Raw genomic sequence first — 18074 nt, 5'->3', positions numbered from 1 at the left:
ATCAAGCCTTTTTACCTTTGAAATTAGTCAAGATCATGGTCCCTAGAAGACTGGGGCAACACAGCAGGTCTTTAGTTTCTGCTCTGGAATCTCTAAGTGTTTTGAAGGGCCCTAATAGCATCAGGTGTCCTCCAGGGTACCAGAGAGGAGCACCTCTCAGGGAGCAAGAACAGTTGGTCTACAATGCAGGTTGTTTGACTGACCAAAGAGAATATTAGGTCACCGGGTCTTTCTGATATGTGAACTTGTTTAGACCCTGGGAATGTAAATGTAGTTATACATTCATTCTTTAAACAAATATTTATTGAGCCCCCACTGTGTATCAGGCATTGGGTTAGGGGCTGGCCATATAGCAGTGAGACAACAACAACAACACAGGGCACCCGGCTGGCTCAGTTGGTGGAGCATGCAACTCTTGATCTCAGGCCCCACATTGGGTGTAGAGATTACTTTAGAAAATAAAATCTTAAAAAACAACAGCCACAAGCAAAGTCCTTGTCGTCAGGGGGCTTACAATCAGCGGGGGAAGATGGACAATAAGACTATCCACTTAAAATATATGTACATTTAAATATAGTAAAGTAGTTTTTCTACCAGTCATTTCCGTGGATTTATGCAAGGTCTTCAATAGGCCTAAAGCCTTTAACATACTTAACAGTTACTAGAGAAACCCCCCGGAAACCGCATTTAGAGACAAGATCATTGAATTTTTGTTTTAGCACAAGCACGGCGAGCAGTACGCCATGTTCAGATACCAAATGCTATAGGACAAGTGGGAAAGGGCAGTGATAGGCAGAGGGGCGGAGTTGTCTGCCTTGGAAAGAAAATGAGCTGCTGATCAGAAAGATTGTTTCCATCATCTGATTAGAATTTGAAATGTAAACAGGTCCTAGGGGTTTTTATACAACCCCCATGTAACCCCTCTCAGTTGTTTGGTGCAGGCAGTTCTTAGAACATCTGAAAACTGAAACTCCAGCATGGGATAGGGGAAAGAACTGAGGATCCGAAGACGGAAAAAGGTTTTGCTTTTCAATTGATGTCCGCCACTTACTTGCCTTCCTGGGCCTCACTTTCCGTGCTTGTGAAATCGCATCAGTCCTAGTCCCTGTTACTGTGAGAATCCAGTGAAGCCACATCAGATGAGATCTAAAAATGTTTATATTAATGCTGGTTTTAGAAAAGCCAACAAATGATAATATAAATATTTCAACATCCACTAGTCTGCCTAAATAAAGTTTTATTTCTGTGCTGGGAAGCATTTGAGACACAGAGCCTCCACCCCAGGAAGGCTTTGGGAAACACCTGCAGATGGTTCATTTGCTGACTCAGAATTTAAAGTGTTCTGATTTCCGAAGCTGATGTCTCAAAATTCTTGTAAGAGATTCCCTTTACTGTCTAGAAGCGCAAATCCATATCATACCCAATGTGGGGCCTGAGATCAAGAGTCGCATGCTCCACTGACGTCAAAGCAAATGCTACCTGTATTTACATCTCTGGTGCTAGTTGCCATGGAACTTAGGAGTTCTTTCCCCAAAGTCTTTTTTTTTTTTAAGATTTTATTTATTTATTTGACAGAGAGATAGCGAGAGCAGGAACACAAGCAGGGGGAGTGGGAGAGGGAGAAGCGGGCTTCCTGCTGAGCAGGGAGCCCGATGTGGGACTCGATCCCAGGACCCTGGGATCATGACCTGAGCCGAAGGCAGACGCTTAACGACTGAGCCACCCAGGCACCCACCCCAAAGTCTTTTTGATAACAATTTCATGCCAAGCTGCAGCTTTGAAATGAGGCCTTTCTAGAATCCTGCATAGGAACATGAGAGCCTTTACCACCTTCTTCCCTGAGCTTTGGCATGAGGTCGCTGTTCATTCTAGAGGAGTGTCTGTGTGCATTTCTTTGGGTAGGAAAGATCTGTGGCAGTTAAAAGAGAAACCTATGATCATTAATCCAGGAATTTTGTGTTTTCCTCTCGAATAGAAATGGCCTCAGGTACTTTGTTTTAAGTGTGTGAAACATTTTTGAAAACATACGTTCAAGTTACTCAAATCCCATCCTCTACCATGTCATCATAAATCCTGCCCTTGCTTACCATCCCAGAATTCTCGTCCTCATAGTGGCTCAAAGATGTTTGGGTCAGCAGCGTTCCTCATCTCTCTTTACAGGGACCCAAGATGGGTCGCCGAGCTCAACAGGAGTCAGCTCAAGTCGAGAATCATCTCAGTAGCAAGAACTCTTCTTCAATTCTGACTGGAGAGGTGGGTGTTAAAAAAAAATGCTTTCTAAAAGTTAGTAATTACTTAAAGAGCAAGGATTTGGTATTTCATATTTCTTCTCTCCAATGTCAGCCCTTCGTCCTATCTTGATTTGGAAATTCCCTTCCTTGGCATTTGTCCTATTAGCAAGAAGTGAAAGCAGAACGTTTTTTCTTTGATGCCAGAGTAGTTTCTGTGTATTGCTTTATATTCTCAGTGAAGAATATTCTTAAGTTCGCTGAAGCAGGGGACCGGGAAGTTTCAAAATCCGGTGGAAATCCAGGTTTTTATTTCTGCCGAATCAATGCCAGTGAGCCCTGCTGGTGACGTAAGGTTGGATTACACAACTGGACGTTTGCTCTCAGTGGTGACCTGCACTTGCTACAGTTCTCGGGCAGGAAGGGGATTAGTGCTGGCCTTACTTTCCTGGAAACTTTTCTGAGTGGCCTGGAACTGTGGGAATTTATCCAGCTGCTCCGTGGAGGGTGGGTAATCCCGATGAGCAACACTTTTCATACCAGGGCACTATTTTTGGCAGTTCACTCAGAGCCCCTTTGCATCTTCCGCTGTCCACTTGAATAAACTTTGCTCTTTTCAAGAATCCATTTCGGGATGATCCCTCTGTGAGCTCTTCCTAACTTCCCCAGGCCAGCTTAGGGCTCCTTCTTTTCGGTGCCCATACTACCTATTATAGGACTTCTGTATGTTCTCACACTGTATGCGAAATGTCTTTGTATGTATCTGTCTGGCCCCACTAGACAGTGACTTCCCACCCAGCAGGAAACCTGCCGTCTCAGTTACCTAATTCATTGGCCATAGTAGGTTTAAAATCGATGAGGGGATCTACACTGAGAAGCCTAACGAGCTAGGCAGGTGCATGAGCAAAGCACGCCAGGGACAAGACACAGGCACACTTACTTACAGTATCACGTATGTAGGAATATTCTTCACTTTCCTGGGAAGCAAGTTCTCCAGCATTTCTGTGAGCAGTCCACATGGCCCTTTCGATTTATCTTTTACTTTCTCACTTCCCGTAGAATTGTGGGTACAGAGTATCATTACTCTAAGGTAACAGTCATTCCAGTACAGAGGAACTGGTGGCTGGCCCGTGGCCTCGTTGGCTGGAGACTGTAGGGAGACGGGGGAGACGGGTTGTGGGAACCAGAGGCCACATGTTCCCTGTAAAGAGGAAACTGCTGCCTAGCTGAAGCTGACTGATGCTGTGGGGACTACAGGCCCAGTATTGCCAGATCCTCTGATTTTCCGCGAGATGCTGACAGTCGAAAATTTTGTGAGAAAGCAGCACATTTCTATAGGTTGGCAATTAATTATAACAATGAAAACATCATAGGCCTGAGGGTGGTCAGTTTGTGAGTTTGGCCACAGCACTTGCATTATGGTGCTTACTACGTTATATTCTCATCGTTTCCATGACTGGCCCCCTCATAAGGTGGGAGCTTTGGAAGGCCGGGTGTCACTCACTATGCCCAGCACAGGCATGAGGTGGACAGTGCAGGGTTGTTGGGGGGACCAGTGAGGTACACCGTGTGTTATGAGGGCCGTCACAGGCTGAGGAGGAGTATTGCAGGATGGGGGGGTGGGTACATAGATAGAGTGGTGCACTGGAGGCCCAGGGAAGGGGGCGGTGGTATAATGGAGGAAGATGGTGAGAGAACACATATCATACCCAACCCCGGGTCGGAGGGACCTTGAACTGCAGTAGTGTATGTCAGCTAAGAGAAAACGGGCAAGCAGATGACTGGGTTAATGGACTCTCCTCTTGACCTCTGGCCACTTTAGACTGTGGGTCTAGGAAGATCCATCCCAATAGCAAATCATTTATTCATTTCTTCAACAAATAGTTATTAAAGTTTATTATGTGTCGGGCACCTTTGCAGAGGGTTGGCATATTTCAGTGAACAAAAGAGATAAAATTTCCTGCCATAATGGAGCTTTTACTCCTGTGATCACTGGCAGCCAGAAAGACCAGTCACATGTCTGCTTAATTGTGAAGCAGGTTCTAGCCACCTGTAGTGGTTAGGTGATGGGCCTGTGGTGGGCCAGAATATCCTGGAATGACCTGATGGCCTTGAGGCTCTGTGTAACCCCCACACCAAATCTGCTTCTAGGCTGGGGTCAGTAGGCATTGTTCACCCCCCCATCGCTTTCCCCTTGGCTCCCAGGTGAGAGTCAGGACTGTGAGTGGCTAACTTCAAAGGCACAGACTGTGATGAACTTTTCAGGGTTCATCCTTTCTGGAAGGATGATTCCCCAGGGACATTTACCTCTGGGCCTTAGCATTTTTCTGGGAGAACATGAGGAAAAGTCATTCTGTTCTTCACCCAGCTGGTGCCTCTGGCAATGACATGCTGGTCAGAATTCCAGGATTCCTTCTCTCCCTGGGTTGACTGAGGTTTAAAGCAGTGTGGGCAGCCTCCCCCGGGGGCAGGTGCTCCCTGTGCCGTGTGGAACTTTCTGGCTGTTTCTTTGTAAAATTAGATCCTGAGACTTTTGTGTGTGCCCATTTACATTCCAATTCTGAGTGTATGACCTGACGTATTTATTTTTGTTCCCTGGCTGACTAGATTCTAGGATGAAGCTATCGCTGAAAACGTAAACATGGCACCTGGGGGCTGTCAGACATCCTGGATTGACTGTAGAGTTAAGTAGGAATGTTTGGTTGGAGGCGAGGTGGTGGAGTTGGGCGCTCTGCTGGAGGAAGCACAGAGGCAGTGTGCTTGAGTAGAAAGAACACAGGGCCTGGCACCAGATAACCGGGGCTGGAGACCCGGCTCTGCTAACTGCCTGGATCTTGAACAAGTCCGCTAATCTCTCTAATCCTCCGTTTCACTGTCTGTCAGGTCGTGGTAACAGTGCCACTGGGTTGCTGTGGGGATTAAGAGAGAGATGCATTTGACAACACTACACACACGTGCGTTCCTTCAGGAAACTTGCTAATAGACGAGGACTGGACAGTGCTTTGCCTTTTTTACTGAAGGGCAGCCACGTAGGAGGACGTGAGCCGGGGTCTCCTGTCAAACTGACTTGGAGGTCTCTTGGAGAGCTCTGACTCATTTACCCATAGGTAGACTAGTAGTGATCCAAAGCAGTGTTTGTGCCTCCTGGGCGCAGGGGGCATTCTTTATGAAGAATGGGTAAGAGCACAGTCCTGGGTTGAAATCCTGACTCTGCTACACATGAACGCTAGGACTCAGCAAGTTATTTAACCTCTTTTATCCACGCCTTCTTTTTTTTTTTTTCCCCCAAGATTTTATTTATTTATGTGATGAGTGGGAGCAGGGCGGGGGCAGAGGGAGAGAGAGAATCTCGAGCAGACTCCCCGCTGAGCATGGAGCCCCACGTGGTCGATCTCACAACCCTGAGATCATGACCTGAGCCAAAACCAAGAGCCGGACGCCTAACTGACTGCGCCACCCAGGGGCCCCAGGAGCAGTACAGCCTCACCTCACTCAGCCTCAGTTTCCTCATGGGTAAGGCAGGGATAGTAATATCGCATACTCCATAGGGTGGCTAAAAAGAAAAAATGAGATAATCGATGTAAAGCCCTTCACACAGCCTGGCACATAGTGCCCAGTATGTTGCTGATCGTTATTACTTCTGTAGAACTTGGATGGTCTTTTTATTTTGCCTTAACCCTCTCTACTAAGGTTGAAAACTGGTAGCCTTCAGGTTGAATGTTGCCTGTAGTGATGTCTTGTTTGATCCACATAGAGTTAAAACTTCTAAAATTCGGTTGTTATTTATAAATTAGGAAACTTGATGTGAAAATCCCAATTCTGGGCTTCTCTTTAAAATCAGAAGTTCTGGCACAGTGGGAATGCTGGGCTGGCACCCCCCCCCCCCCACACTCCCAGGGTGCCCGTTGGCCGGAGCTGGGTGGAACTGGTAATGGGGCTTGCTTACATGAGGCCTACCTGGTGCAGTTTGCCACGCCTTCCTTTCATACACCTGTCAGATTGACTCACATTTGATCTGCCTTCTCCTATTTCCATTTAAGTTTAGAACTCCTGGTCTTTGAGGATGGATTGATTTTCAGGCATCCTCATGTATCTATAGTATTGAATTTGGCCACACGCATCAGAAATTTGATCCCAGTTTTTGAATCAAGCAGGCACAATTTTTTAAAAAGATTTATTTATTTCAGAGAGAGAGAGAGCAAGGGGAGGGACAGAGGGAGAGGGGAGAGAGAATCCCAAGCGGAATCTGCGCTGAGTGTGGGGCCTGCTGCCCAGGCTCGATCCTAGGACGCCGAGATCATGACCTGAGCCAAAACCCAGAGTTGGATGCTTAACCGAATGTGCCGCCCAGGTGCTCCCAGGCATGATTTTTCTAACAGCAGGAAATCCAGTGGAGGGCAGAGTAAGCAGGTGCCGTCACTGGGCAATATCCTGCATTACCCTGGCCCCTTCTAGCCTCCTCCTCTGCCATCTGGAGCTTGTGACTTGCTGCCATAGTTGTAAGATGGCTGGTTGTTCCACAAGGATCAGATCTGCATTCTAGGTAGGGAGAGGGGCCATAGTTGAAGAGTTCAAGGTGCGTGTCCACTAAGTTTGTTCCTTATGAGGAAACAGTAGCCAGAGACCTCGTTGTCATAGCCATAATATTGGGGTTTTGGTGAGGGAGAATGGCTGTTGAGTAGGCAGTTTGCAACCGACGTGTCATAATTTTTTTAAAAAATAGAACTCATACACAGATTTTTTTCACAGATTTGGGTATGACAGGAAAGAATTATTTTTATTTTTATTTATTTTTATTTTTTATTTTAAAGATTTTATTTATTTATTTGACAGAGAGAGACACAGCGAGAGAGGGAACACAAGCAGGGGGAGTGGGAGAGGGAGAAGCAGCCTCCCTGCAGAGCAGGGAGCCCAATGCAGGACTCGATCCCAGGACCCTGGGATCATGACCTGAGCCGAAGGCAGTCGCCCAACCAACTGAGCCACCCAGGCGCCCAAGAATTATTTTTAGTAATAACAACAAAAAAATCCACATTCCTCTTCAGAGTTCTAATTTAAAGTTGTGTAGAGATCAGTGAAACATTATATGCCCTGAAATTCCAGGATACCTGATTGAGTTGCCCTTGTCAACTCTTCTGGATCTTTTCCTTCTGCCCATTTTCTTTGTAGCCTCACGGGGCTTTCTGCCTCTACCTGTGGCTCAGTCCAGGTGGTTAAACGCTTCCTCTCTCTCTGAGAGGAGAGGGAATGTCTCTTGATTTGCCTGGTCATTCAGTAAATTTCAAATAATTTGGAAGAACTTCAACTGTCTGATTGTACTGAGTAACCTGAAAGATGAGCTCTTCGTGTAGTTTCGCTCAGAGTTGATTAGAGTTGTACCTACTTCTTTAGAGTTGTCATAAAGAAATTAGGTAATACAGATAAAGTGCTTAGCACTTAGCTCACAGGAATCTCTCAAGAAACGGCAAGCATCGAGAAGTTTATGACTGAACTCTTCTGTTTTTTGGGCTTTTGGGTCACCTGTCACAAATCAGGCTTGGATTACTGGATGCATAGTTCAGGTGGCAGTTCAAGTTGGTGTTATGGTTACTGAGATGGTTCCACGTCTGCACTATGTACCTTTCTCTGGTCAGGGCAGCTCTGAGAATTAAACTGGATTTCTCTGCTTGAGCTTTCACCTCCTGTGGATTCAAATGGTTCTGCTCTTACACACTTCCCTCAAGACCAGGACACTTTCTACCGTGAAGTTACACTACCACATAATGGGATTGGCGAAAAGTAATCTCGGGCACAACCTGTCTAGGTCTGACCTGTCTTTTGGATGGGCACTTCTCACTTGGGTCTCGACCTCTTTGTGGCTTAACTTTTAGTTTGTAGATTGTCCTTTTAATAATAATTTCGGCTTCTGTTGGAACGATTGCTCTCTCTCTGTTAACTGCATGTGGGGTCCTAGTTAAGCCTCATGGTAACTCTTAAAGTGGTTGCTTCTCTCACCTCATTTTAGCTATGAAGACACTGAGACTTTGAGAGGTTGGATGACTGGTCCAGAGTCATTCGGTTCGTCTCTGACTCTAGTCTAGTCTCTGTGATTCCTGCTAGATAGGTAGATGCACTGACCTCCTAGCAGAGAAAGGCTTTTGGAGAGAGCAGAGAAGCTTTTGGGTTACTCCCTTGGAATCCTTCTGGAGCAGGAGTAAGTTCTCACTTGATGACCCTTATTCGTCCACTTGTCTGGAGAAATGTTTGAGTCACAGCTGTTCCCTTTCTCTCCACCCCCCATCCCTTCAGTGTTCCTCCTAGGACGCAGAACTGAAAGTTAGCCAGATTCTCTCGCAGGAATCTGAGCAATGCTGTTGGGCTCATGTTCCCAAATTAGGCCAATTTCCTCATCCCTCAGCAGCTTCACTCAGCTGGAGCTCCCTCGGTGCTTTGCATGACGTCTCTCGCCCTCTGCCTGTTCCCTGACTGCTCTGCCAACCGGACAGCTATTTTCAGCCCAATAGGGTTATCTGCTGACCCTTTTTGGTGACATTTTTCTTCTTTCTCACAAAAATAACTTTCCTGATTGGTCACATTTTTCAGCCTTTTTCGTAGGCGCTCTCCAATGGGCTAGGTTGAAGGATGCTCCTGATAACGTTGTCGAGGAGGGATGCAGGGAATTTGATGAAGGACCGTTTGTGAGGAATGCGTTTTCCACACTTCATATTTATGTCATGCTTTGCATGCTTCAGTTTTGAACTCTCTCTCTCAGGGTGGGCGATGCACATCGCTCACCATCCCTAGGGCCGCCACTGTGTGGGAGGGAATGTCAACTGAGGGTAGAGCTTGCCCTTAGAACTAGCATCTTTAGATTCTCTTCCAGCACTGGCTGGAACCCTTTCATTGTCCCAGCACGATGCACGGGAACAACTTGTGACTCATTTTGCTCTCTCTAAAGGCAGGGAGAGTCACTCTTGCTGACTTCCTGCGAGTCCCGGGTTGAAAGGTGGTGCTTGAACAGCGCTTGAAGGTTCTCTTTGGCCCGTGGGCAGGGTTAAGTGAGAAATACGTGTAAAGAGTTTAGCCCAGTGCCCCACAGTAGCTGTGTTCTCTTGATCTACACAACCTGAGAAGTAGACAGCATTACCATTTTATCTTTAAGCCCTGCTCTGCCAATTACTAGGTGTATATCCTGGGCACTGGGACCCTAAGCCTGGTTCCTCATCCCCACAGATGCCATGGAGACAACAGCAGTAGCTATCTAACCGTTAGCATTGTTGGAAGATTAAATGAGAGAATGTATAATGCTCTCCCGACAGTGTCGGGTACATGCTAACTATTGTCATTTGTGTCACATGGGAATTAGAAAGTGTCATCCATTTAGGTTTGTTTGCAGTTCTGTTCAAGATAACGACGATATTCATATTTCTTAGAACTAGCCAGCCCTTAGGACCAGAAACATTCGGATGAGGAGCCCTCTTGGTGAGAATTCTTTGTGCCACCTGAGAGCTATTTTATTTCTCTCCTCTAGGCCTTTCTGCCTATGCAACAGACCGGTTACCTGCTAGTCTCTTTCCGTCTTCTTTTCAAAACCCCACCCTCTGTCTAGAGGTTGGCAGTCTTTCCAAAGAATAATCTTTAATTGCTGGCTTATATCATTCTATCATTCTGGGGAAATATGGGTAGAAAATGAGGAGGGCAAGAGTGACCTTGGTGACTTCATTGACCTTGAAGTAGAAGGTAATACCTATTAGTTAATCTATTCATTCATTCACTTGTGAAACCAGTTTGAGAATTTCCTCCATGCCAGGCATTTGTGCTTGCAGCTGGCAGTGTTCCCTGTCCTCTCAGACTTTGATCTGGGGGCCACAGAGAAGTAAGTGCCGGGTAGCGGTGAACACAGGAAAATATGGGACACCTCCATTGAGCCCCTTTTATTCTGCGGGACCTCCAGAAAGGTTATCTAGAAAAAAAAATCATGCTTGAGCTGAGACTTTAAGGATGAGTAGATGTGAGCCCAGGGAAGGGGTAGAGGAGAATATTCTCCCAAGTGGAGGGATGAGCTTGTGCCAAGTCAGGGAGGTAAGGGAGAGAACATGGCATGCTGGGCTTGTCACTGGAGCAATTGACCCTACCAGCGGTGGAGCGGTGGTTGGAAGTTACTTTTGCAAGCAATGAGCTAATTTCCATATATTCCAAAACCAGCTGCCTTGTCTTTTTTGACAAATGAACCATCTGAGGCCAATGTTTCTTATATGATGCTGAAATAATTGGCAATATTATCGTAATTAATATATGTATTAGACTGACCTTTCCTGTTTTTCTAGCCTTTCACTGATGACTCTTCAGCGTAGCCATTACACTCCACTATATGTGTTTGTGTTTGCTGGTCAAGAAAAACTCAAAGGTATGCTCAAGTACAGTATTGCTGACTTGTGACTCTCCTGGCTTATCCTTTATAAGGAGGTGCTTAGTAGACCAGTGGTTTACAGTGTTCACACTTCATTAATGTCCTGAAAATTCTTAGCTTCCTCTGAGGATTCCTCTGAGCATAGAGTGTTCTCATATGTATGATAGATTCTAGTAACCCTGGAGAGAAATCTGCCCGTTACGGAAGGAACATTGAATTAGTCGTGATCTGATAGGATTTAGAAAATGTCCTTTAATTTCACAAAATAAGAGACTAAGTATTCCAAATCCTGCTATTACAAGTATATGCGAGGTGCTTAATAAAAAATATGTGTCCATGAATCAGTGATACAAGCCAAGCTGGTGTCTATGACAGATTTACTATTGGCATTGCCTCAGGGAGGATCAGAACCCTCAGCTCAGCGTTCCTAATTGGTACTAAAAGAACTTACATGCGATTTAATAACACAGGTCATACCCACTTATCATGACCCAACTCAAAAGACTTCGGATGCTGTTGTAACATTAGAATTTGACGTGACTGCTGTTTGGAATATTGTAGAGTATTGGCCTGTGTTCAGAGATCTTTTTTTTTTTTTTTTTTTTCCTGGTATGTGAAGATTTTCATGATAATGATACTTTTGTTGTAATGAGAATTGACTTATATTCGGGCCAGGTTCCCAGAGCAAAGGTTTCTTGAAATCTATGGCTATAAATACCATCCTGTGAGGGGAAAAAATGATCAAGAATGAGCAAAATGGTTTAAGCCACTCTTTTTTTTTTTTAAAGATTTTATTTATTTGACAGAGAGAGATACAGTGAGAGAGGGAACATAAGCAGGGGGAGTGGGAGAGGGAGAAGCAGGCTTCCCGCGGAGCGGGGAGCCCGATGCGGGGCTCGATCCCAGGACCCTGGGACCATGACCTAAGCCGAAGGCAGACGCTTAACGACTGAGCCACCCAGGCACCCCGGTTTAAGCCACTCTTAACTTACCTGAACTGTGGCAGTTGCCTTATAACTGGACTCTTCTTTTGTGTTTCTGCCCTCCTGCCGCTCAGCGAGAGCAGTCTGATAAAAGTGTGCATCATTCATTTCATACTCAAAACCCTTTAATAGATACCCATTGCACTTAGGATTAAAAAAAAAAAAAATCCTAGGGGTGCCTGGCTGGCTCAGTCAGTAAAGCATGCAACTCTCAATCTTGGGGATCGTGAGTTCAAGCCCCACATTGGGTGTAGAGCTCACTAAAAATAAATAAATAAATAAATAAAATAAAATAAATTCCTAAATCCTTACCTTGGAGCTGTGTGATTTGGTACCTGCCTACATCTCCAGCCTCATTTCACACCTGCCACCCTGCTGTAGTCACATGGAGTCTTTGCTTATGAAGTTCCCTATTTATTCTAGTTCCCTAGAAAACTATAGTTCAGTAGAATGGACTGGACTGGAGTGGATCCCTAGAATACTCATCCCTGGTCTGTGCTGGGCTGACTCCTACTTCTCTTCTCCACTGGGTTCAGCACAAATACCACTCTTTTTTAAATAAGAATACTATCCTTTTCGGGGCGCCTGGGTGGCTCAGTCGTTAAGCGTCTGCCTTCGGCTCAGGTCATGATCCCAGGGTCCTGGATTGAGCCCTGCATCAGGCTCCCTGCTCCGCAGGGAGCCTGCTTCTCCCTCTCCCACTCCCCCTGCTTGTGTTCCTGCTCTCACTATCCCTCTCTGTCAAATAAATAAATAAAATCTTTAAAAAAAAAAAGAATACTATCCTTTTCATTACCTCTCCTTATTATACTCCTTAACTTCTTTTTTTTTTTAACTTTTTCTATCATTTCATCCACAATTTGTAATTATGTTTGTGTATTTATTTATTTATTTTTTAACGATTTTATTTATTTGAGAGAGAGAGACAGAGATAGGAGAGACAGCACAAGCCAGGAGGAGACGGGGAAGCAGGCTCTCTGCTGAGCAGGGAGCCCGATGCGGGGCTCGATCCCAGGACCATGGGATCATGACCTGAGCCGAAGGCAGATGCTTAACTGACTGAGCCACCCAGGCGCCCTGTTTGTGTAATTATTTAGGTCCTTGTCCCTCACTAATCACAAGCTCCAGAAGTGACTGGTCTGCTCCCTCCTGAACCTGTCACTTTGTAGGTCCTCAGTAAGGTACTTGTCCAATGAATGAGGAACAGGTGGAAGGGGGGATGATGTGTTCAATTTAGGGACAGGTTAGCTTGAGATGCCTATGAGAACCCTAGCTGGAGATTTCCAGGGAGCTTTGCTGTGTGGTACGAATGCTCTGGGCTGGGCTCTGAGCTGGAGCTCGAGATTTGGAAGTCATTAGTATTAAGGTGGTACATGTAAGCCCAGCTCTGTAAGGGAGAGTTCATAGCGTGAGAAGAGGGGAGGCCCTTGGACAGAATCTGAGGAACATCCATGTTTAAGGAACACATGGCCAAAGAATGTCTCACCAAAAGAAATTGAGGAGGACTGGCCAGAATGGGGAAGGGAAATGCAGGCACCTGTGGTGTCCAGAAGCCAAGATAAGACTGTAAGGAAGGAGGGAGCCATCAAGAGTGTTCGATGGCACTAAGAGGGCCCGAGCAGGGTCTGTTGGATTTAGCAATAAGGTGGTCTCTGAGGTTTCACATTAAAATGCATGACTGAACTGGTGGGTATAATGCTGAAAGTCCATCAGAGAAAGACAATTTATCATATAGTTTCACTCATGTGGAATTTAAGAAACGAAACAGAGGATCATAGGGGAAGGGAGGGAAAAATAAAATCAGATGAAATCAGAGAGGGAGACAAACCATAAGAGACTCTTAACTCTAGGAAACAAACAGGGTTGCTGGAGGAGAGGGGGGTGGGGGGTGGGGTACCTGGGAATGGGCAGTAAGGAGGGCATGTGATGTCGTGAGCACTGGGTGTTATATAAGACTGATGAATCACTAAATTTTACCCCTGAAACTACTAATACACTATACGTTAATTAATTGAACTTAAGTAAGATAGGGGAAAAAATGAAATGCATGGCTGTTTTTAAAAGGCCTGTCCACGCACCACCTGCAGTTGTCTTGCTTTATAGTAGCATACGTACCTTTGGGAAACAGTGAACTTAAACCTGGCAAAGGGGTTGAAGAGAAGAGGTCAGCGCGCAGAGACATTTTTAAGAGAAGCTAGATAGGATGTGGTAGCAGGTTGGCCGTTGGACGCAGGAGGCAGGATGGTCTGGAGTTCACCCCACATGTAGCTAACATGACTGAATAGATACTGATGTTTTTGACACTGAGGATTTAAGAGTCTCAGCAGTGGGGGGGCAAGAAGGGATCATTACTTCAGTTCAGAGCATTTTGAATTTGAGTTGCCTTCAGGATTTTCAAAGGGGTCTGTCAAGTAAACAGTTGAAAATGTGGTCTGGAGCTTAAGAGAGAAAGTTGAAAACTAGTGATAACAGATGTGGGAGGCATCAGAACTGGGGTATCTAAGAACATATAGGAAAAACTTCCCATTCCTTTGGGTAGCTCACAGACCTTTCATGATCTCCAGGTGCAAATGTATGAGAGTTTTAAACAGAAAAGAACTACGACCAAATTTTCTTTTTAATATTGTTGTTGTTGTTGTTATTATTATTATTATTATTATTATTAGAGAGAGAGAGAGAGCACATGTGAGCAGGGGATGAGGGGGCAGAGGCAGAGGGAGAGACAGAAGCCCAAGCAGGCTCCATGCCTAGTGTGGAGCCTGACAATGGGGCTCGACCTCACAACCCTGAGATCATAACCTGAACTGAAATCAAGAGTCAGATGCTTAATCAACTGAGCCACCCAGGTGCCCCTATTATTATTATTATTATTATTATTATTATTATTATTATTATTTAAAGATTTTATTTATTTGACAGACCGCAAGAGAGGGAACACAAGCAGGGGGAGTGGGAGAGGAAGAAGCAGGCTCCTCGCTGAGCAGAGAGCCCGATACGGGGCTCGATCCCAGGACTCTGAGACCATGACCCGAGCTGAAGGCAGCCGTAACTGATGGAGCCATCCAGGCGCCCCCTATTATTATTTTTTTAATTTGCATTTTAGGAAGAGCACTTTGGCAAGCACTGGTCACAGATGGATCCAGGTTTTGTGGGCCCTGAGACTTACATAGTTTGGAGGCCTTCTTCAGGAGAAATAATTCAAAATTATGAGTTCAAAATGAACTATGATAGTAAATACTTATTTATGATGAGAAAAGAAATCATAGCCAAGTTACGAGGGCCCTGGATATTCAGATGCCGTTCTTTAGAGAACTTGTTAGGCAGTGTACCAGAAATGCTTACATACAAAATGCTTCCTGATTGAGACCTAGCATCCCTTCCCTATCTAGAACTCTCCGTAACTCCCAGGGGTCCATGCAGGTATGGAGTATAGATTGGAAGAAAGTGACGCCGAAGCTGGGAGGCCAGTAGAATCCCGCTGAAGGAAGGCAGAAGATGAGCTTGGTAGGCCTTAATTTGCATGGTTGTACAGGTTCCCAACACCCTCAGCGGGTGGGTATTGACAGAGTGGAGGCATATGGGTGACTTGATCCAGATTTGGGCTGGTTCTAGGGGAAATGTGGTAAAAAGGCCAGGGAGTGAAGCATAGTGTGATGGACCTTGGGAGTGAGCTGGGTTGATGGAAGCAAAACCAAGAAAGAAGTTCTTGGATGAGGAGGGAAGGAGGGGACTAGATATTTCAGGGATGGAGCAGTTCTGGGTTGTGACATGTTGGAAAAAGTAGCAAGGTCATTGGTGTTTAAAGAGTCAGGGAACTCTTTGGCTAAGCATTGGATGGACTGTTGATGTGAGCATTGACTTTGCTTAGAATGGTGGGACAGGTTGAGGAGCAGTAATACCCTAATTTTGGACTGGTCTGTGTTCCCTGCAGTTGTGACGGACATGAAGAAGGAAGGAGAGGCGATGTAGCTGAACAAGATGAGTTTCTAGAGAAGTGTTCCATAATAATTTGGAAGAATAATGGTCTCGAGGAACTTTGGGGAGTGAGCCTCAGCTGGGGCCCTGGTGTGTGGGGTTTTAAAAAAATGAACAAGCTCTACTTGAAAGACCTGTCAGAGAAAAGACATCCAGGGGGGAATGCCAGGATTTAGGAGAGGTGAGGAGTTAGAAAAGGTGTGCTGTGACTAGAGAATATCTAGTCGGTCAGGAACTGGAAGATTGTGATCAGAAAGCCTCATTGAAATCATTAGCTAGGCTAGATTCCTTCTCATTGTGTAGCATGTCAATAATTACTGAGAAGGAGCAGAATGATAGTAAAATATCCTTTTAATAATGATATTTTACAGGAAAAGGGTACTGACTGATGCTGAATGTCATTGGTGATAGACTGAAACATTTCTGGTCGCATGCCTTTACCCAGTATAATAAAGAATTATGTCAGCCTGTTTAGCCAATTGCTTCTATATTCCATTTTCATCTCTCCATTGGTTTTTTAGGTATAGTTCTTTATACTTTATTTTAGTGGTTGCTCCAGGGGTTAGAATATACATCTTTAACTCATCCCTGGCTACATGGAGTTACTACCATGCCCCTTCATGTAAAATGTGAGAGCCATGCAGCGGTAGAAGTCCATTTGACCCCTCTCATTCCTTTGTTCTGGTGATGTCACATGCTTTAAACCTATGTACTTCAGAAACTCCACAATACCATTTGTCACTTCACTTTAAATAGCTGTCATTTAGACACGTTAAGAACAACAGATAGTCTTTTATATCCATCCACATGTTTACCCTTTCTCTTGTTCTTCATTTCTTCCTGGTAGATCTGGGTTTCCATCTGGCAGCATTTCTCTTTAGCTTGAAGAACTTCCCTTAGCATTTCTTACAGTACGGGTTTGCTAAGAACCACTCCCTATTTGCTTGATCCGAAAATATTTTTGTTTCATGCTCATTTCTGAAGGATATTTTCTGTCCATATTGAGTTCTTGAGAATTGAGAATTTTTTTTCCTTTCAGTGCTTTAAAGATCCTCATTCCTTTGTCCTCTGGCCGTCAATGTTTCTGAGGATTGTTCTCCCTTATGTAAATCTTTTCTCCTTTCTCACCGCTTTAAAGATTTCTTTTTTGTCTTCTTTGTTTTTCAGCAGTGTGACTGTGATGTAGCTAGCTGTGATTTGCTTGAAATTTGCTGAGGTTCTTAGATCAGTAAGTCAGTATTTTTCACCAAATTTGGGAAATTTTAGGCCATTATTTCTTCAAATACATCTTTGCTCCATTTTCTTTCTCCTTGTTCCTGGGATTCCAACTGCATATGTGTTAAACTGCTTGATATTGTCCCTTTGGTTTGTCCTGTGTTTTTTCTCCCTAAAGCACTGTTACTTTCTTTCCCATCTTTTATTATCTTTTTTTTCCCTTCAAACTGGATATTTTCTGTTTTCTTTCTTCAGGTTCAGTGATTATTTCTTCTGCTGTCATCAAACTAAAACTTTTTATTGCCGATATTGAACTTTTAAGTTCTAAATTCCCACTTGTTTTTTTTTTTCTTTTCTTTTTTTTTTATTTAGCTTCTATTAGATTCCCCATCTGTACATTCATTATGATCATCTTTTCTTTAAAGTCCTTGAACATATTTATAAAATAGCTGCTTTAAAACTTTTATCTGTTTATTCCAATATCTGGGTCATCTTGGGGTCAGTTTTTGTTGGTTTTTCTTTTGATTGTAGGTCACATTTTCATGTTTCTTCACATGTCCAATCATTTTTGTTTGTACACAGGACCTTGTGGATAATACATTGTGGAAACTCAGGATTATGTTTTGTCCTCTGAAAAGTGTTGATTTTTGTTTTAGTAGGCAGTTTAATTATTTGCAGAGTACCTTGAACTTAGGAAGACTTGGTTTTAGGCTTTGTTAGGGCAGGTCTATTTTGGTTTTGCCTTTAGTCCTAGAATAAGTCCCGTAGTCCTGGGACATGGTCTTTACTCCTAAGGTGTGGTGAAAATTCAAGGTATGTACCAAATACCTTTAACTTGGTGGAACTCAAACCAATTCCTGTCCCCTGCGGGGAGCGATAGCTGAAGTCTCATCTCCACTCAGCATTTTTTTTGTGTGTATGCTTTTTTTTTTTCTTTTTACCTCTTCAGCAGTTGCTTTTTACTGGGTTTCTTGGTGCAGTTCAGGTATCACCTAAAGAATTTTAGGGGAGTAAAAATGCACATCTGGGGCTCCTTTCTTTCCAGGATTTCTCCCTTTGTATTTTTACTGACCCTGGCTGCCCCCAAATTTGTCCTCAGGCCAATAAAACTGCAGCTTTCTGCATGAGTTCTAGCTGCTCAGTTGCTGCCCAGACTGGAGGGTGCACTCAAGGGGAAAATCCACTTAAACATGGATTTTTACCCAGTACAGTTTTTTTCTTTCAAGGGTCAAGTCCCCTCCAGTTTCTGCCTGCTTTTGTTCGCCCTCCAGTGCCTTCGAATTT

The 18074-nt window shown here is 44.4% G+C and overlaps 1 protein-coding gene across 3 annotated transcripts in view; it reads left to right on the top strand.

Annotated features, from left to right (window-relative positions):
• Positions 1-18074, top strand: part of IFT43 (intraflagellar transport 43) — an 86573-nt gene that overhangs the window by 5462 nt on the left and 63037 nt on the right. For all 3 annotated transcript variants that reach the window (XM_034993236.1, XM_034993237.1, XM_034993235.1), the window contains exon 2: positions 2161-2253. In XM_034993236.1, coding sequence (XP_034849127.1) covers positions 2170-2253 — 84 coding nt within the window. In that variant the 5' untranslated portion in view covers positions 2161-2169. The remainder of the gene's footprint in view (positions 1-2160; positions 2254-18074) is intronic.

Source organism: Mirounga leonina, unplaced genomic scaffold (assembly GCF_011800145.1).
Source record: "Mirounga leonina isolate KUSES-001 unplaced genomic scaffold, KU_Mleo_1.0 Mir_82, whole genome shotgun sequence".
Lineage (NCBI taxonomy): Eukaryota > Metazoa > Chordata > Mammalia > Carnivora > Phocidae > Mirounga > Mirounga leonina.
Note: the sequence above shows the minus strand (reverse complement) of the source record. Positions and strands in the feature narration are given on the sequence as shown.